Consider the following 15,526-nt stretch of genomic DNA (forward strand, 5'->3'; position numbering starts at 1 on the left):
AGAGCGATGCTGCATTTGAAAATAGGACTAAAATAGGACAGAGAAGCCATAATGATCTGTTTGGGGTTTGTTTTTCTAAATACCATAGAAAAATTATTTTTGGAGTAAGAATTACCTTACTTTTGAGATATTCTATTATTTCCTCTACAATGTGAACAATTACAAATCCTTGGCAGTTTCACCTCCAAGAGCAGGCTGTTAGTCTCAGGGAATTCAAATAATACTTTACATACTTCTGTGGAAAATAAGAAGGATTACTGCCTACAGCCATATGATAAGACTTTCCATAGGCTCTTGTTTCTCAGGCCTTGTCCTCAGGCATTTGGGAGAGCACAGAAGGGGGGTGGTTGGTTTGGTAGTCAAGCAGTCCATGTGACTCTGGGGTAAAGACTTAGGATGAGGTTTGTGTTTAAGAAACAGAATTACATTTTCCTTCCAGAGAGTCTTCTCTTGAAGCACTTCAGAACCCCCAGTATGTTTAGACACCTCTTGGGAGATGCTGAGGAGATGTTTCTACTCATTGCCCGTGGGGACACTGAGTTTTCAGACCAGAGATATCTGTGGCAGACGAGGTCCCCTGAGTTTCTGGGCTGTCTGCTTGCTGGGTCTCTAAAAAGGCCTTTACTTTGTCCCCAGTAACGATTGGGTTATTTTTCTCCCCCCCAGGAGTGCGAGACCTTCGAGAAGTGCTGCCCCAATGTCTGTGGGACGAAGAGTTGTGTGGCCGCTCGGTACATGGACGTCAAGGGGAAAAAAGGGCCGGTGGGAATGCCCAAGGAGGCAACCTGTGACCGTTTCATGTGCATCCAGCAAGGCTCAGAGTGCGACATCTGGGATGGGCAGCCCGTCTGCAAGTGCAAGGACAGGTGTGAGAAGGAGCCGAGCTTCACCTGCGCCTCCGACGGGCTCACCTACTACAACAAGTGCTACATGGATGCAGAAGCTTGCATCAAAGGCATTACACTGAACGTGGTCACCTGCAGGTACCATCTCACCTGGCCAAACACCAGCCCTATCCCACCAGAAACAACAGCTCGCCCAACTACTGCCTACTCCGAGACAACGGTCGTCGACATCCTGCCACCCGCGCTCGTGAACAACCCTGTCCATCAGTCTGTCTACGTGGGAGAGACCGTCAGCTTCCTCTGTGACGTTACAGGGAGACCCAAGCCAGAGATCACGTGGGAGAAGCAGGTCGATGGGAAAGACAAAGTCATCATGAGGCCAAATCACGTCAGAGGGAACGTCGTGGTCACCAACATCGCCCAGCTGGTCATTTACAACACGCAGCTGCAGGACGCGGGAATCTACACCTGCACCGCCCAGAACAGCGGTGGCCTCCTCAGGGCTGACTTCCCTTTGTCAGTCATCAAAGGAGAACCCGCATCCAAAGAGGCTTCCCAAAACAAAACACATTTCCCAACCGATGAGTGCCTGAAGCAACCGGACAGCGAAGACTGCGGGGAAGAGCAGACCAGGTGGTACTATGATGCAAAGAAAAACAACTGCTTTACTTTCATCTATGGGAACTGCAACAGCAACCTCAACCACTTTGAGACCTATGAGAGCTGCATGTTAACGTGCATGAATGGCCCCATCAACATCTGCAACCTGCCAGCCCTCCAAGGCCACTGCAAGGCCTACGAGCCCAGGTGGGCCTACAACAGCTTGACAAAGCAGTGCCAGTCCTTCATCTACGGCGGGTGTGGAGGCAACGAGAACAACTTCGAGAGCCGGGAGGCCTGCGAGGAGATGTGCCCCTTCCCGAAGAACACGCACTGCAAAGCCTGCAAACCCCGCCAGAAGCTGGTGACGAGCTTCTGCAAAAGCGACTTCGTCATCCTGGGCCGCATCACGGAGCTCACCGAAGACCAAGACTCGGGGCACGCCCTGGTGACGGTGGAGGAGATTCTCAAGGATGAAAAAATGGGATTAAAATTCCTGGGGAAGGAACCCCTGGAAATCACGCTCTTGAACATGGACTGGAGCTGCCCGTGTCCCAACATGACCACGGTGGATGGCCAGCTCATCATCATGGGGGATGTCCACAACGGCATGGCTGTGCTGCAGCCAGACAGCTTTGTGGGGACCTCCAGCATCCGGCGCGTGCGCAAGCTCCGCGAAGTCATCCACAAGAAAACCTGCGAGCTTTTGAAAGAGTTCCTGGGATTGCATTAACCCCCCTCACACGTGTGTTACGTAGGGCTAACAAGAGCTAGGCTAGTGCACAAACTAAAGCGCTGTTTGAAGGTACACCGTAGGAATTATGCAGAACCCCTATTTTAATCCACTAATGATGCTTAGCAACAACGTAGTTTGGTCTTTGGCAAGCACGTAAACCAGCAGCAAAAGGCTATTAATCTTGCATTGAAATCAATTCGTCCATATAGGAGTGCCATTTAAATAGGTGACTCACTGCAGTAATTAGGCAATTTTTATGTAGCTTCCATCATAAATGACGGAATTCATAGCGTTTGTTTGGCTAGTCGGTACACAGCTAAATAATATATAATGTCAATTTAATCTGTCTCATTTTCAGTCTGGAAATGTGATGGTATGTCGTTGTAAGTAAGTCACATGCTTGGCTCCTTATAGCAGCACTAATATTTCAAGAGAAAAGCCTGTAAATTATTGTCTGTATTTACAATTGTGAACATTTAACCAACCTATGCATTATGTTTGCTTCTTTTAATTGAAATTTTCCCTTTTCTTTTTAAAAACCTCATTTTTAAATGGCAACTACTACCTATCTTGCAATCCTTTCTGGAGGAAAAACTCCCTTGATCCTATGCCCAGGACAACAGGTCCCTGTAGAAGCTCAAGGCACAGTCTCACCCTGAAATGACTTTTCTGTCACCAGAACAAGGTCAGCAAACACCCTCATTCCCTATTTTAGTTTCAATCAATTTACTGTCTTATCACAAAAAGTCCCAGGCAGAAGGACAGCAGAGTGCTGTCTTGCTTTTGAAAATGCTTTCCACTTGAGCATACGCAGCAGTTTATTGCTTATTTTCAGTAGAAATCCTGCTTTTATAGATGAGAGAGCAAAGCAAGAGGAGTCAGAACAAGATTCAGCCTAGGAAAGTGCAATACACAGCCTGCAAACTGCATTAGGCAGACACAAAGCTGCTGAATCCGAACTGCACAGACACAGGCAGACAGAGCGGACACTCTTTAAGGGCTTTTATCAGTGTTAGCCTTTTAGAGCCTTTTTAGAGGATTTCAAAACCTCAGAAAACACTTTCTACCAGACCACTGTATATATATGTGTTGGATAAATTCCCTGGGAGAGCCAGCATGGGCTGGGGGGGGGAGCGTGTGCATACACATAGGATTGATCATTTTAACCTCTGTGTGCCCAAAAAAATGTAACATTTGCCTGTGCAAAAATCCTTAAATAAAGAAAAGGCTGATCCTGGAAACATCCTGCCTCGCTAAGGACTGTGATTGCAGGGAAGAGGGGCGAGCGTGGCGAGCCTTGTCCTCGCTCCTCGTTTCGCAGGCTCAGCCAAGTGACTACGGTGGAGCTCAGAGCTTGCTGCCCTGCACAAAGGGCCAGTTCAGGGCTGGAGCAGTGTCAAGACACGTCTAGGGGAGAGGAAGGAAGGAAAGAAGGTGTAGCCAACGCTGCCCCGTGGTGCCATCTAATGGGATCGCTGAGGGGTGGCCGAGGCTGGTGCCTGGCAATGGGTACACGGCGGCTTTTGCAGGAGTGTGTTGGGGCTGGGTATGGTAAGGGCTGGGGAGGGAGATGAAAGAGGCAGATCCTGGGCTTCAGCATGATGTGCAAGGCTCTAGACCCCCCAAAGCCTGTGGGTTGGGTGTTTGGTCGCTGCAGGGAAGAAAATTAACAATGAGGGAAACGGCGTTGAATGTGAGTCCAGCTCTGGTTCCCCTGAAGGCTTTCCATGCCCTGCACCTGTAGTTGAGCCACGGACAGAGACCACAGCAGGACGGAGAACTGGGATCCTCTCCCAGTGGTCTGGGCTTGGGTTATGTCCAAAATGTTTCCACAACAGGAGCATATCTAAATCTCCAGTGCTTTGTGTAATGTCAGAAGAAGCTGAGTGGGAGGGAGTCTGGATCACGTTTGCTGACCAAGAAAATACCTGCTGGGTTTTTTGTTGTACCTTTCCTAAGTGTATGTGGAAAAAAAAACACCCTCCAATTAAAGGTCCTTAATGTTTGTGTATGTTCTCGTGAAGACCATTTTCTGCAGGTGGGAGATGCTGGCCCTGCTGCCCTCCAGAGCAGCCAGCACCTCCTCCGGGTCATCCTGGGCTGTGGCAGGTGCTGCTGCTCCCATGGCTCACCTGTCATTTTCCAAGCAAGCTGTAGGAAGTGGCACATTCCTGGCACACTAACACAGAGGCTTCAGAGGATGAAGGTTTAATAGATACAGGGTTTATATGGCGCTTTTTTTTTCCCCCAAAAAAGCTAAAGGACTTTGCAACTGTGGGAGTGTTAAAATTACTTGGGAGACATGTAGCTGTTTGTTCCACAAGAGCTGGGATGCAAAGGTAGCTGAGAGCTGAAAGCAGAGCGTTCATTGCTGCTCCAGTCAGCGCAGTGCAGTGCTGAAGCCTGGGCTCTAAAGTGCCCTTTTGGTTTTCTCTCCTGGTGAATCCCCCAGGAAGACAGCAGGCACTTAAAATAACCAGTGTGCAAGTGGTCTGAGGTGCTGAGACCCAGAGCTGAACAAGGCACAACGTGTTTGCCAGCCCCCTCTGGGCATGCAGGCCTAGTGTGTGAGGACTTACCTGCACAGGGTACACTCTGGGGGGACATTCTGGGTCAGCTTTCCAACATGGTGCAGTGAGATGGTCACTGGACAGCCCAGCCCAGCTCCCAGACACAGAACAGCCACCCTTCTGTAGCTCCTGCCCAAACCTACAGACTTGCCCAGCCACACCAGGAAGGCTGAGCCATCCTCTGAGCCCCTTGGGGTGCACAGGGCTGTGCTCCACCACAGCTCCCCAGGGCAGAAGGAGCAGTGCCACGAGCATCCTTCATTTGCTTGCCGGGGAGAAAAACCATCCCATGCCATGCTGGGAGCACCGAACCTCCCCATGGCATGGGACTGACCCTAACCCCACCTTCTCCACCTTCTGACCTTGAAGAATTCAGCTCTCCACTCACAGCTATTTTAGTTCAGCCTCTTATTAAACCTTTAAGAAGCCTAAAATTCAAGTCTGACCAGTCTGGCAGCCCGGGGATGCTGGTGCACAGGACTGGCCCTGGAGGATGTTGCTCCAGCCTTCACAGGGATAATGAGCACGTGCATGCAGCTCCTGGTCAGAAAATCCCTTTTGTGTTGCTCACAAGCTGAGCTTCCATCCTGCTCTCTGGGGTCCCTCTCTCAGGCTGTCAGAAAGCTTGAAGGAAGTGCTGGTATTTAAAGTTTGTATAAAATGTATGACAGGAGAGAGAGAGAAAGGGAAAAACCTGCTTGATTCCTTTCCCTGTATGCCAGCAGGCTGGCAAGGAGCAGCAGTGGCCTTGTGAGGCTCCAGGGAAGAGCTGGAGGAAGGACACCACCTGCAAAGCCCCGTGGCCATGGCCAGTGGCTGATGTCAAACCTTTCCTCTGTGTGTGGACACCAGAAAAGCAGCATTTCACAGAGACAACCAGCCTGGGAAGCAACACAGAATCACAGAACCTAAGGTTGGAAAACACCTCCAAGATCATTGAGCCCAACAGACAACGTTTTGCATCAAGGCAGCAGACCCCCAGTAGCTGGGTCTGAGACCTGCAGGAGCTCTCAGGGGCGCTGGGACGGATCTGATGGACACTTGGCACAACGTGCCCACCTCCCAGCCTGGAGCGAAGGTGAAAAGTGCGACACGTGAACCTGCAAATCCCGCGGCTCGGCGGGCACCGCCCAGCACAGGGATCCGAGCAGGAGTGCCGGCTGGTTGTGCAAACAGCCGGGGCAGCCCCGCTCTGTTACCAGGGGACAAACAGCGAGGTGCCGGCGTGTGGCTGCAGCAGCACGGGGCCCGCGGGAGCACGTCCAGGTTGCGCACAGGGATGTCAGAGAGCTGACGGGGCAGGGCACCGGGGCACGGGAGCTGCGCGCACGGGGAGCCGGCTGGGTGATTGCTCACGGGGACATCCTGCATCACCGCGGAGCCCGGAGCCGCCGAGGTCAAAGGAAAGAGGAAATCGAGCGTGTTCTCATTGCAGGGGCTCGAGATGAGGTCAGGCAGAAGTTTTAATGGGCACCCGGCTCCAGAACGAGGAGCAAACAGAAGTGATGACGCCAGTGCAATATGATTCAGACGGCAAAGGTATTTAAGAGCTTAGTTCCCAGTTGTTTCAAAGGGAATTAGGGACCCCTGCAAGAATTACCCCCTGGCCATGACTCTCAGTTCCTGAGAGAAGTGGTTGTGATGAAGGTCATGCATGGCTTCAGCCAACACTTAATGATTTCCTGCAAAAAAGCAGGAGTAATCCAGCTGGCACCAAATGAGCACCACAAGACCCACTTCCTCCACCTGAAGCACCTTGTGCCCTGGTTTGCTGTAATTCGTTCGTGTGCACGTGCTGGGAGATTCTCCCCGTGGATAATTACCAGAAAAAGATCATGGCCAGGCTTGTACCTCCCCCAAGGCTGGATGGAGCCAGGTTTCCAAAGGCATGGCCGTGAAAATGTCACCTGAGCAAGAACTTCCAGCTTAGAGCCTGTTTTCATACCAAATATTGAGTGTTTTGCCCTCTGCCTGTGCTGGTTACTGATTGACTACAAGTGACCTCCACCCGCTGTATTGATTTACAGCAGCTCTCAAAGGGCAAAAAATGAGCCCCATGCCCAGGATCTGAGAACCTCTCTCAATGGAGGTTGCACAACTGAATGAATGTTCTGCCAGCTCTTTAAATCTTGGGAGGAAAAAAAAAAAGTCAGCTTGAGCTCCTGATCTCCAATGCAAACACAGTGGGATATGAAGATAAGGCTGCAGCACTAGAGGACATTATCTATTAGCCAAAAAAGCAGCACAGTTTGTTTAATTCCCAGCTATTTATGGCTGGGCAAACGATATGACATTCGGGCCTGAGAGTTTAGAAAGCAAATGGAAAGTCTTCCAAAGGCTGGTAGGTGGGTCAGGTTCCAGTCAGGAAACTCTCCAACTCTGGTGTTTTCCTTTCTGCCCATCCCTTTATCCACCTTTCTTCCCAGCCAACTTTTCCCAGTGCCAGCCCAGACAGAAGGTGTTGGGGGTCTTCTCCAAACCTCAGGACCTGCACGTGCCAAGGACCAGCTCTTGTCCCACCTGGCAATTCCTACCCCCTCTCATGTGTCCCAGCGATGGTTAAACATGCAGGAGGGAAGGAGAAGGCTGGAGAAAAAAGATTCATCTAGAGGAGGGAGGGGGAGCATTTTTTCACCTTAAACTGGTACTACAGTACAGTAGTTGGACAAGATTAACTGGCATAAAAAGGAACTACCATAAAGGGGTTTGTGCCTTCTCTTCCTTCTCTGCTCTGCTCCTCACACCCTTGAACCAAGAGGGGGGTTGTAACACGTGTAAAGGACATGGCTTCCTCTACTGCTTGGAATAAACAGAAAAACAGTAATAAATCTCCTGGATCAGAAGGTCTTCACCCAAGGGTAAAAGTACTTACATTGCTTAACCATTAACTGCAGCAGATAACCTTTGCTTCAGTCCGAGGCAGGACCAGAGCACGGCAGGTGGCAAACACGGGGCTAATTTTAGAGGAGGGTTCCCAGGGTCTGGGTATGAAAACTCAGAGGGTCTGGTAGAAACTGTAAGAGAGGATAAAACTCGCAGCTAAATAGGATGTAAGGAGGAGAGAGTCTGTGGACTTCAACAGAGGGAAGTGATGCTCTGTAACACTTTCTTTGAAGCAATCACAAGGACAGAGATGGCCCAGCTGATGGAGTTGTCTTGGATCAAGGCCTTAGAGCTCTAACTTCCTCACCCAAGGCCTTTAAAGTCATTTAGCTGTCCTGCAGGGAGAGGTGCAGGAGTCTCCTGAGCCAACAACTGGTTTAAACATCAGAAAGAAGGGTGAGACCAAAAGGTCAGTGTTCAGAATGAAGGGAAGTCATCAGCAGCGTCCCAGGGGAACTGTGCAAGGTGGAGATGGTCTGGAAGAGGGATGGGAGAGGTGGGTTATGGAAATTAATGTTGAGATCAAGTTGTTTAGGGCTGCAAAAACACTAGCTGACTGTGAGGAGTTGCAGGAGGGCATAGTTATACCAAACCAAGGATGATAAAAAAGCAGGTGAAATGTGATATTTAATAATATACATGAGGGGAAAGTGAGTCCTGGCTGTAAACGAGCCATTCCCATTCCGGGCCTGGATGATCCACTATATAGATCTGAGCAGGGTGGCTGGTTCAGCCTGCCCCTGTTGTGCAGGCAGCCCCCTGAGCAGATCATCCACATTTCACCTCTCAAAACAGCACCAGCAACAGCCAACTTGCAACAGTCCCGTTAACAAGCACAAAAACCTATGGACACCTTAAAATCCCAGCAGCACTGACACATGCTCAGGCTGGACTGGTTACTGCCTTGCTAAGACAATGCTACTTGCTATTGGTGATCCTAAGATCACCAGATAAATCTCAGCCATGTCCCAGCCCCATAAAGTCAGATATTTCTAAACCATGGTCCTCACCTCTGGCTGCCCCCACAAGCACACTGGGCTGCAGGAGGGACAACAGGCACGGACACAAACCCAGCTCTGGAGCCGTGAGTCTCTTCAGAGAGTCCCCACAATTCCTGCATCAACAGTGCCTTGGCCAAATCCCCCCATCCCTGAACAGAAAGCAAGGTGCAACCAGGGTATTATAGAGAGAGCTGTGGGGCAGAGCAGGTCTCACCACCTCAGCAGGACTCACCACGTCATACAACTGTAGAATCATCAAATGGTTTGGGTTGGAAGGGACCTTTAGAGACCATCACTTAAAAGACCACGAGCAGGGACACCTTCCACTACACCAGGTTGCTCCAAGCCCTGTCCAACCTGGCCTTGAATGTTTCCAGGGATGGAACATCCACCATCTCCCTGGGCAGCCTGTGCCGGTGCCTCACCACCCTCACGGTACAAACAGGCAGGGGCAGGTTCTCCATCCTGCAGTGCCCAACACAGAGTTTAACCAGAGGAGCCACAGCCAGCTCTGGCACTCAGCAGTGTCACACACACTCACTGCACCCACCGCGGCCCCAGCATGACCCAAGGTCTTCCTCACACGGTCACAGCTTCCTATTTTGGCAATATTTGGAGTACACGGAAGGAAAAAGAAGAGACCCTGTCCCTCAGCACTGACATGACGTCAGACGGCTGGAAATGGGGACAGGAGGCTCCAGCCGCTCCCGGCGCCCGACACGAGGTGGCGTTTGGCATCGCGACATCGGCGGTGGCACCGGCGCGGGGACCCGCACGCAGGCTCTGCATCCGCGTCTGAATGAGCAGCATCCTCCCGCTGCGGCTGGCTTGGCCTCGCCCCAGTTAATTTAACCGTTTCACAGACACTCGGCTGCGTAATTTGTATTATTTATTAATAAAATTATTATTTTTTTCCTAAGTAGGAAGCAACAACACCCCGCCAAGCTGTTTTCACTGATTTTGCCCTTGTCTCGTTAGCAAAACAGGAGGAGAGATTTTAGGTTTATCAGGGGGGAAAAAAAGATCTAGTGGGGAGTGTGATAAGGCAATCAAATCCATTTCCAGAGCTGCAGGGAAAAGCCACAATGTATAATTTATTTGAGGCTTTCTCCCTCCCTGTTTGCAGATTGCACAGTTTCTAAAGATATTGGTCCAGTTATTCAAAATTATTCATTAAATACTTCAGTGGATAATACTTGACCTGCAGATCATCCAAAAAGTGAATACTGCAGTAATACTGCAGTCAAATTCTCTCTTTCTGCTGTAATTTATCGTCGCTAACAGATGTGTATGACTCAGGTAAATAACTCGGGATGAAACTCAAATTGTATATTTGATTATAATATTTGCAACCCCCAATTTTTACTGGGCCAGCCAGCTCCAAAGGTCACCTCATCAGCAGAACTTACACCAAAGTCTCCTCACCTGTTGGGTCTCTGATGGTGCTTTTCCCCTGAAACACCGGGAGCAGGGTGGGTGGGCATTTTGTCCTCAGCTGCCCAGCCCATGTCTGTGGCTGGGATTATTTACTCACCTTTCTGCAGTTGTTACTTGCTGTTCTTTGGGTTACAGAAATATCCAAGTGTGGCAACCCAAAGCATTTAGGGATCATGAGTCACGTCTCCTGACAAAATTGGCTTCAAAATCTTGTTATTTCTTTTAAATAAACAAATTCACAGGTGTTTTGGTTGTTCTTTTGGTTTGCCTTCAGATGGCAGAGCCTCGCGGCAATCACAGGTTTACACTTTCCTTTGCCACCACCACCAACATTAAACAAATACTCTTTCTTTCACTGTTCTTTGTGAATGGAAGTTTAAGGTCTCAGCCACAGGACTTCCAAAGCAGGAGCTTTCAGCGATCTCTGAGCCAGGACAAGGCTCCCGGGAGGGTCCAGAGGAGCAGTGTTGCCACCTAGGGACTCCCGAGAGCTCTGAAAGAGTTTTCTCCAAGCTGGGATGCTCTGACGCGTTTCCCTGGGGTTGTGGCTGTTTGCCTGCTCCCTGTAGGTGTCCTGGGAGGGACGAGGGTTTTGGAGATGGTCTTTTTATCTTGGCTTTTGTTTCCCCGCGAAATTAGTAGCCCTTGTTGCTCAGCACTGTGTGCCAGCCAGAAATCCTGCCAGCAGATGCCTCATAAAGGCTGTCACAGCCCCTCCATCACAGGCTCCAGGAATACATTCATCCCAAAATGCACCTCTACACCTGTTACTTATCGATCCAATTTTTCATGTTTAGCTGCAGAAGTTTTTCAGCAGACAAAAATTGAAGGAGGATTTGCTGCTCCTGCCCTGGCAGGAAGATTTACACATGAGCAAATGATTTGTAACAAACACCTTGTAAGATAGATGGAGCTGCTCCTCTTGTTCACAAATTATTCACAGACCATGGGCTTGAAGAGGAAGAAATTTTTTCCTTGCTTTGTAAAGTACACACAGATGCATTTCTGTATTATTATTTATGACAACTTTCACAGTAAAAAACACTCCTGAGAGCATGTCTGCAGAATTATTGCAGCTCATGGGTTGTTTAGTTGGCAGTCTGGACAGAGGACAGGTTTGGCCGGGTTTCTTTTTTTTTCCTTTCTCCTTTTTTTAAGTGATTGCCTTGACCAGCAAGATTTTTGTCATGGGTTTGAGCCTGTGGGCATTACAAGGTCATAAAATTGAAGTTCCTGGCCTCCACTTCTCTCACCAGCCTGCTCAAGGGAGCGTATCACCAAAGCAGCCCCTGGGTTTTGCTGGGTGAGCACAGCTCTTTAAATCAGACTCTGGGGCAAAGATTGAGTTCTGCAAGTGCTCCCCAGCAGAATGGGAAAAGTGCTGCTGCTAGAACTGTTTCTGGAAGGATGGGGCATTTCTGGAGCCTCAGGTGCTACCACAGGGGGAAGCTGTGAAAGATGGACAGGTAACCAGAAACAGGGACCAGGGACACCAGGGATCAGAAAGGCTTTTCTAGGCAGAGCCTTGGGGTTTGCTCCCATTTACATATTTCCCATATAAAGGGCTGGGTGAAACCTTCTTTTCCCCGCTTCCAGAGCCAGAATTAAAATGCACCACCACGTCCTTGGCAGTGCTGTGAGGAGGGGCAGATCCTCAATCCAGCTGTGCTACACTGACACACACACAAAAAAGAATAGTTTTACCTAGAAGATCCAAGGCTGCCAGGTGTTAACAAGGTCACTATTCAATCTCTGTCTTCATGGCTCCTGTGTTCCAGATGTGTCTATGTTATGTGTTGATTGGTGCAAATCATGTACATATGTAAAACCCAGTGGCCTGTGAGCTGAGCAAACACACGATTGCTCCACGAATCCATTACTGGTAGGAGCAGATGGGTTCCTTGCTTAAATAAATGCATTTCAAACTCCTCTAGGTCTGCTTTCAAAACCACCAGTTTGTTTATATAACATGGTGCAGCCAGGCTCCTACACCCTGTGCTCACCAAACCCTCCCTGCCCTGGAGTTCAGGTGCTTTCATTTCTGCATAAAGAAAATCAGAACGTGAATGCAGTTTTGCAAACATACTTGAAAAAACCCGAAAACATCTCTTTTGATTTGTAAATAGGAGCAAAGCATTGTTTACATTCAGGCACTGTTAATTGGAAGCATCCACCATACGTCACTCTGAGGCAGAGCAAAATAGACACAGAATAAAAATATCTCCAGTGACCTGGTCCTGTAAATGCTGAGTAACTTTATGCTCTGGGAGCAGAAGTGCCTTGAAACAAAACTATTTTATTCATTCCTCCTGGAGCTGGCTGGAGTCAGCAAGGGAGAGAAATAAAAAGCTGTTTTCCCTTATTCTGCTGCTGCGTTCTCAGCTGACCAGAAAAAAGTGAATGGGCTGGGGAAAAGCACGTTTTGTTTGCTTTGTGGGTGCTTGGGTGGGTGTTGCTCGTTCACCTGGGGGAGCCCTTTTCCAACACGGGACAGTTCTCACACAACCTGCAGCTCCCCAGACACCCCGGAGACCTTCTGCTGGAGAGGAGGAGGAGGAGGAAGAGGAGGAGATGCTCACGTGGCTCATCAGCTGCCCGTGCCAAACCGAGCTGGTGTTCCAGCCCCGCTCCCCAGCAGTCACACACGGTCGCTCTCAATGGCCACCTTTGTTGGCAGCCCTGGGCAGGAGCTGCTGACGTGGCACCCGCCGTGTCACCTTGTCCTGTCCCCTGTGCCGGGCCCTCCGCCACACGCAGGGGCTCAGGATACCCCCTCCCTAATCTTTATGCTCGCTTTTATGCCTTAAAAAGAAAACGAAACGAAGAAAAGAGCCCGGCAGAGGAGGGAGGAGGTGGAGGCATTTCCCCCTCCATTGGTCCTTCCTGTTTCTTCATTTCCTCATCTCCCCCCTTCCAGCCTCTTCCTCCACCTGTTGAAACGTGGCTACCACAATTAGGGAAAAGCTGCAATTTTAATGTGTGAAGCTGCAACGATTTTAAATAACTGCTTTTAAAACAACAACCTGGAGGAAGACACCGTGTGTCCCCCTCTCCTCCGCCACCAGAGAACCCGGTGGCACTGACTGCCCTGCGCTGGCACTCCTGGGCAGACACACTCCCACCCTGGCAAAAGTCAATGTTTACACTTGTCACATATATTTTTAGTGCATCCTAGACCCAGCCGTGCCTCAGCACAGCCTCGTGGGCCAATTGCCACGGGGAGAGGCACCTCCCAGCAAATGTTCCTTCATTTCTGGAAGGACAGAGGAAAGAACAACCCCCCAAGTGAATCCTGGCAGGAGCTGGCTGCAGGTCCCCATTTCACCAGTCCTTCAGGTTCTTCCAGTTCACGGGGACAAGGTGCACAGCAAAGGCATTTGCTCTGCAAGTGGCCTCCCAGCACCTGACCTCTGTAAGTGCAAACAACATTTAGAGCAGGAAAATGCCTGCACAGACCTCTCACCCTGGGCTGACTGCACTACAGAGGGATCATCAGGGTAATTCCAGTGGGTTTGGGTGGGCTTTTGGGGTCTGTTTCTAAGAGCACCTCAAAGAATTACAAATAATAGCGACCAATATCTAGTTGTGCCCCTGCCTACATTAAGTGCCAGTCACTGCTGCTTAGTCCCACTCGACATCAGATCCCTTGAAAACATCCCATAAAGCAGCTGTCCCCAGTTCAAGCACATTCTGACCAAGCTCAGGACATTGAAGGGATGGAAAGCAAATAAAACTTTCTCTTTTCCTGTGCTGTGGAAGGGATGGTGCATTTCACAGGAGGATAAGGCCAGCCTTCGTGGTGCCAAAGTCCATGGCTCACCTCATCCCTGGCTGGTGCCTCCTCTACTTCTCCTCTGCTCCACAGAATGATTTATCAAGTGGTTTTGAAAGAAAAACCAACAAAAATAAGTAAAGAAAGAAACAACTGGCTAGAGGTTCTATTGCCTGGGCTCCCCTTTGTCTTCCAGCCTGCCTGCATAAATGTCCTTATGGGAAAGGCTGGAGATCAGATACAGCCCTCAAGTTCAGGACCTCTAATGGGCAGTGGAAGATAAGGCTCTGGATGAAGATAACTGCAGCAGTTATATGATTAATCCCAACATCTTCAGACATTTTCCCCTCTGCCTGTAAGAGCTGCGTGATCCTAAACATCCTTAAGGGAAACAACGCCATTCTGGCTTGCAAATAACACAGACATCTTTTTATATACGACAAAAGACCGAAATATCCAAGCTGACAGTGCCTCACAGGAGTGCTCAAACCGGGCACTCTCGCACAGCTCTTTCCAAAAAGCAACTGGGAACCAGACGGGGCGAGAGCTCGGCCACAGCTCCAGCCAGAATGAGCCTTTTGTTCCAGCAAATGCAAATGTCAGGAGAGGGAATGGGCCAGTTGCCACCCTGCAGCAATGCCCCCAGCAGCAGGGCCGGGCTGGACGGCCCCAGATCTCTCTGGAAAAGAGGCAAAGTCAAAATCCCAGCTCTAACCACTCTGGCTTTTGGAGAGAGGCATCTCAAAGTCAGTCTCGCAGGCGATCCTCGTCTCCTCTTACACAGCACTCGCTGTCTAATTCCGTCAGGGAGATATTTAAGTACACGGAGTCCATTTGTTCAGGCATCAAAAAGGCAAACTCATTGGATATCTCAGACCAAAATGTATTTTAAAATGCATTATTAGCTGCGCACTACCCCCAGCACACAGAGATGGAAGTTTCAGTGGTGGCTAAAGGCAGAAGTCTCTACTGCTTGGTTAAGGTTTCCCTCCCCACCTTCACCTTTGTTGTATGTGAGCAGAGTGATCCTCCTTCCCATCCATCCTCCTTTTCTGAGGTTTGATGGGCATGGTGGGAGAGCTGAGTGAGCAGGACTCTTCTAACAGCAGCAGCAGCAGAGGCCAAGGAAATCAGCCTGGGAAGGGCTTTGGGATGCTGTAGAGAAGGAAAGGGATAGAGTTATGATATTACTACAGCATGACTGCTTACAAAATTTTAGTCCTGTGTTGCCATTGATAATTAACTATAGATCAGCAGAGAAACATTATTCTCTACCATATGTACGTGTATTTTTAGATAAGTATGTTCCACAAATGCTTTGTAAAGGAAGTTTCTTTGCCTAAAGGATCTACTGCTTCCCAAGCCTCCAGTGGTACAGCATAAACCATGTTACTAACAACAATTGTTCCTGCACTTGTTTCTGGAACACAGATCACAAAGCACAGTTTATTTGGGAGTGTCTGTGTACTCTTCTATTTCTGTCCTTCTTATTCAGCCTTGTAGAGTAAAACAGGCAACTGTGAGTCCGGAGCAGGACACAGCCCTGCCCTGGAGAGATTACAGTAACCATCAGATAATACACTGTAAATTATACATGGTGAGGCACAGACCTCAGACAAGCAGGAGGGGGAGAACAGCTTGGTTTGGGAAGGAAACTGAGAAAAGTGAGTCTTAAGGAAGAC

The 15,526-nt window shown here is 49.5% G+C and overlaps 1 protein-coding gene across 1 annotated transcript; it reads left to right on the forward strand.

The window, feature by feature from the left end:
* The first annotated feature begins 720 nt into the window (after nucleotides 1-720).
* WFIKKN2 (WAP, follistatin/kazal, immunoglobulin, kunitz and netrin domain containing 2) lies at nucleotides 721-2,662 on the forward strand. Its single transcript, XM_018073150.2, has one exon. The coding sequence runs from the start codon at nucleotides 736-738 to the stop codon at nucleotides 2,176-2,178; it is 1,443 nt and encodes a 480-aa protein (XP_017928639.1). The 5' UTR covers nucleotides 721-735; the 3' UTR covers nucleotides 2,179-2,662.
* The last annotated feature ends 12,864 nt before the right edge of the window (nucleotides 2,663-15,526 follow it).

The sequence above is a fragment of the Manacus vitellinus genome, unplaced genomic scaffold, assembly GCF_001715985.3.
Source record: "Manacus vitellinus isolate BGI_N305 unplaced genomic scaffold, ASM171598v3 scaffold_24_pilon, whole genome shotgun sequence".
Taxonomy (NCBI): Eukaryota; Metazoa; Chordata; class Aves; order Passeriformes; family Pipridae; genus Manacus; species Manacus vitellinus.